Below are 3,056 nucleotides of genomic sequence, written 5' to 3'. Positions count from 1 at the left end.
AAAAGGGAAAGAAGAAGAGAGAGAAAGGAAAGGGAGGAAAAAAGATCTAGGGTTTTGAGAGAAAGAACCCCTAGCTAGACCACAACAGTGAGTGATTGGAACAAAACCCCAGTCACAAACAGGGTAACCCATCCATTTCAAGGTGTAAACCAAAGATGGGAATCTCGTTAATCCATTCATGCGCGTCACTAATTAGATGACGAGGCATTTGGCTACCTTAAGAGAGTCATAGTTACTCCCGCCGCTTTTACCCTTGGTTTGAATTTCTTCACTTTGACATTCGTGAAAGACCGGGCAGAAATCACATTGCGTTAGCATCCGCTGGGACCATCGCAATGCTTTGTTTTAATTAAACAGTCGGATTCCCCTTGTCCGTACCAGTTCTGAGTCGACTGTTCCTTTGTGATCGACTAGTAAGATTACAAGGTGGAAATTTGGTTCACACAGAGTTCATATACATATATACTTATATAACTGTATGTTCCATGCTTGATACATAAGTATGTCGGTATGTACTTCTTTTGGTACCAACAAATGATTACTTAGGGATGATTAATGATCTAGCTTAGAAAAGTATTTTAATTAATGAATTTGGGCACGGTGTGTCGTTTCCCCAAGTGTAGTAATCCGCTAGTAGACCTCGATCTGCCTATTATATGGGCCCTCTATGAAAGGTGTTTCCGTGTTTGGATTTCTTTGTTGAGGAGCCGCTTTCTGCTATAAATAAATAAATTTAGTAATGACTACAGATTTACACTAATCATGCTACGTGCTTATGTTGTAGCCTGTAATTTACTCAGATTGCAATGAGAAATATTGAACGCCACTAAAATTATACAAGTATGCAGTATATACGTTTGTTTAGAAGTTTATAAATCTTAGTGAGATTATCCCAATAATTGTATGACTTGGATCGATGGTGTGGGCACGTGTAACTGAGATGTGTTGCTATGAAGTGTAGTATCAATTCAAGTATCAACGTTCTTTTTCTTCGTTAATCCTGATGGGGGTTGGCGAACTACATGTTACAAGCGTGCATGATGGCGTGAGGCTGATGCTATCCTAACGTGGATATGCCACCTAAGTTCAAATGGCCCAATATAGGGCGAAAAAACATATATTGATCAATGAATAGCCTTTCTGTTCTCAAATATCTTTTCTCCAATAATTATTGATAGAATGCGACTATTGTTGAACTCTACGAGGTTGATGTGGGTGATAGAGAACATTACCTTTTGTAGATATAAATAGCTCTAGTTCTATTGTATTCGTGGCCTTAATTTGGCTTCACTATGGAATCTCCTTGAGAACCAAAAATCATTCAGAAAGAGTTCAGCGTAAAAGTATTCTTGCCTTGTTGCAGGACTTTTTATGTTTTGTTCTAGCACCTCATTCTCGTTCCATATTTATAAACTTTCATACTCTTAGTACCTATATAGGACCTTCATAACTTGTGTTTTCATTAATTAATGGCATATGACGAAGAGATTAAAATTAGGAGCTATAACTGGCAGATTGATCAGCTCCGCATAGAAGATCTCGAAAGGAGGTGTACCGTTGGGCTATTTGAGAGTGGGTCGTTCCTCTACACGGACACCATGGGCGATCCTATTTGTAGGATTCGCAACTGCCCAATGTACAATATGCTGGTATGTACTACTACCCTATATTTTCTCAGTAGTGCAACATTACGTACTTAATCCTATACTACGAAGGAACAATATTTCTTTTCGCTCTTGTAGTAGTATTGGTGTACTGATCAACTGGTATGTATTCCCGATCGTCAATTGATGTGCATACACCATGAATTACATTTCAGGTGGCCGAGGCGGATAATGAGATCGTTGGGGTCATTCAAGGGACAATAAAGACAGTGACACTTCCTAGTACGGCCAAAGATAAAGCTAATGTGGGATATATACTGGGCCTTCGAGTATCACCTCTACGCCGAAGAAAGAACATAGGATCAAGTTTAGTTCTTAAAATGGAACAATGGTTCATTACCAACAACGTCGACTTTGCCTATATGGCAACTGAGAAGGATAACAAACCTTCAGTTAAGCTCTTCACATGCAAGCTTGGGTACGTTCCGTTTAGGAGACCAACTATACTTGTCGATCCAGTTGCACGCCACAAACTACGCATATCTTCGAAGGTCGAGATCGCAAAGCTAAAGATAGAACAAGCAGAATATCTTTACAGAAGGTTTGTGGTTCCAACTGCAGAGTTCTTTTCCAATGACATGGACAAAATACTAAGAAACAAGCTGAGCTTGGGTACATGGGTTGCTTACCCAAGTGGTGAGTCATGGAACACTGATTTGGGCTCCAATGCGCAGTTACCAAGCAATTGGGCCATGTTAAGTGTATGGAACAGTGTGGACGTTTTCAAGCTAAGGGTGAGCATAGTATCTATGCCCCGCCTCTTATGTGCAAAGAGCTCGAAATTCATTAATAAGCTATTTCCATGCTTAAAGGTCCCAATCATACCAGATTTCTTTCAACCATTTGGATTCTATTTCACGTATGGAATGCATTGTGAGGGCGAGCGGTCTGACCTTCTTATGCGTTCTTTGTGCCGGTTTGTACATAACTTGGCCACTCAACGCGAGGACTGTAAGGTTATTGTTACCGAAGTAGGCGAGTGCGATAAGTTGAGAGCTCTTATTCCCCATTCAAGATTACTATCCTGTCCTGAAGATTTGTGGTGCATCAAAGCATTGAAAGTGGAAGAAAAACATACACTTCTTGCTTGTATAAGAGCTCCGCCTCCCAAATCCTTGTTTGTTGACCCAAGAGAGGTATAAACAAACAAGCATGCATGTTTACAAGTTCATACCCAAGTACGATCTTAACATCTGACACAATTAATCTCCAACGGAAAAACTAACGAGCGAGATATTGTTATGATAAATTTTATCTTTTGATAATGTGAAAATGAAACAGTAGTTGTCGATTAAGGACTGCTTGTCTTGTCCTGTCTTGATTTATGATTGTGAGTGTTATGATTGAGTTTGTGGTACTATACACTTCTTTCTATAAGTAACTGTTATCTTC

At 39.6% G+C, this 3,056-nt stretch overlaps 1 protein-coding gene across 1 annotated transcript; it reads left to right on the top strand.

The window, feature by feature from the left end:
* The first annotated feature begins 1,434 nt into the window (after positions 1-1,434).
* Positions 1,435-2,851, top strand: LOC147473106 (putative N-acetyltransferase HLS1). The gene is made up of 2 exons (XM_086587812.1): positions 1,435-1,649; positions 1,820-2,851. Exons 1-2 carry the CDS (start codon positions 1,470-1,472, stop codon positions 2,804-2,806), a joined length of 1,167 nt encoding a protein of 388 aa, XP_086443938.1. The 5' UTR covers positions 1,435-1,469; the 3' UTR covers positions 2,807-2,851.
* Positions 2,852-3,056: the final 205 nt, after the last annotated feature.

Source organism: Coptis chinensis, unplaced genomic scaffold, assembly GCF_015680905.1.
Source record: "Coptis chinensis isolate HL-2020 unplaced genomic scaffold, ASM1568090v1 utg4723_pilon_pilon, whole genome shotgun sequence".
Lineage (NCBI taxonomy): Eukaryota > Viridiplantae > Streptophyta > Magnoliopsida > Ranunculales > Ranunculaceae > Coptis > Coptis chinensis.
The sequence above is the reverse complement of the archived record's forward strand: the minus strand, read 5'-3'. Positions and strand labels throughout refer to the sequence as shown.

What these genes read in the sequence shown, in the direction of transcription:
- LOC147473106 (XM_086587812.1), top strand. Translation starts at nt 1,470, where the DNA reads ATGGCATATGACGAAGAGATTAAAATTAGGAGCTATAACTGGCAGATT. An exon ending in GCCCAATGTACAATATGCTG is followed by an intron (nt 1,650 to 1,819) that starts GTATGTACTACT and finishes ATTACATTTCAG; the next exon opens with GTGGCCGAGGCGGATAATGA.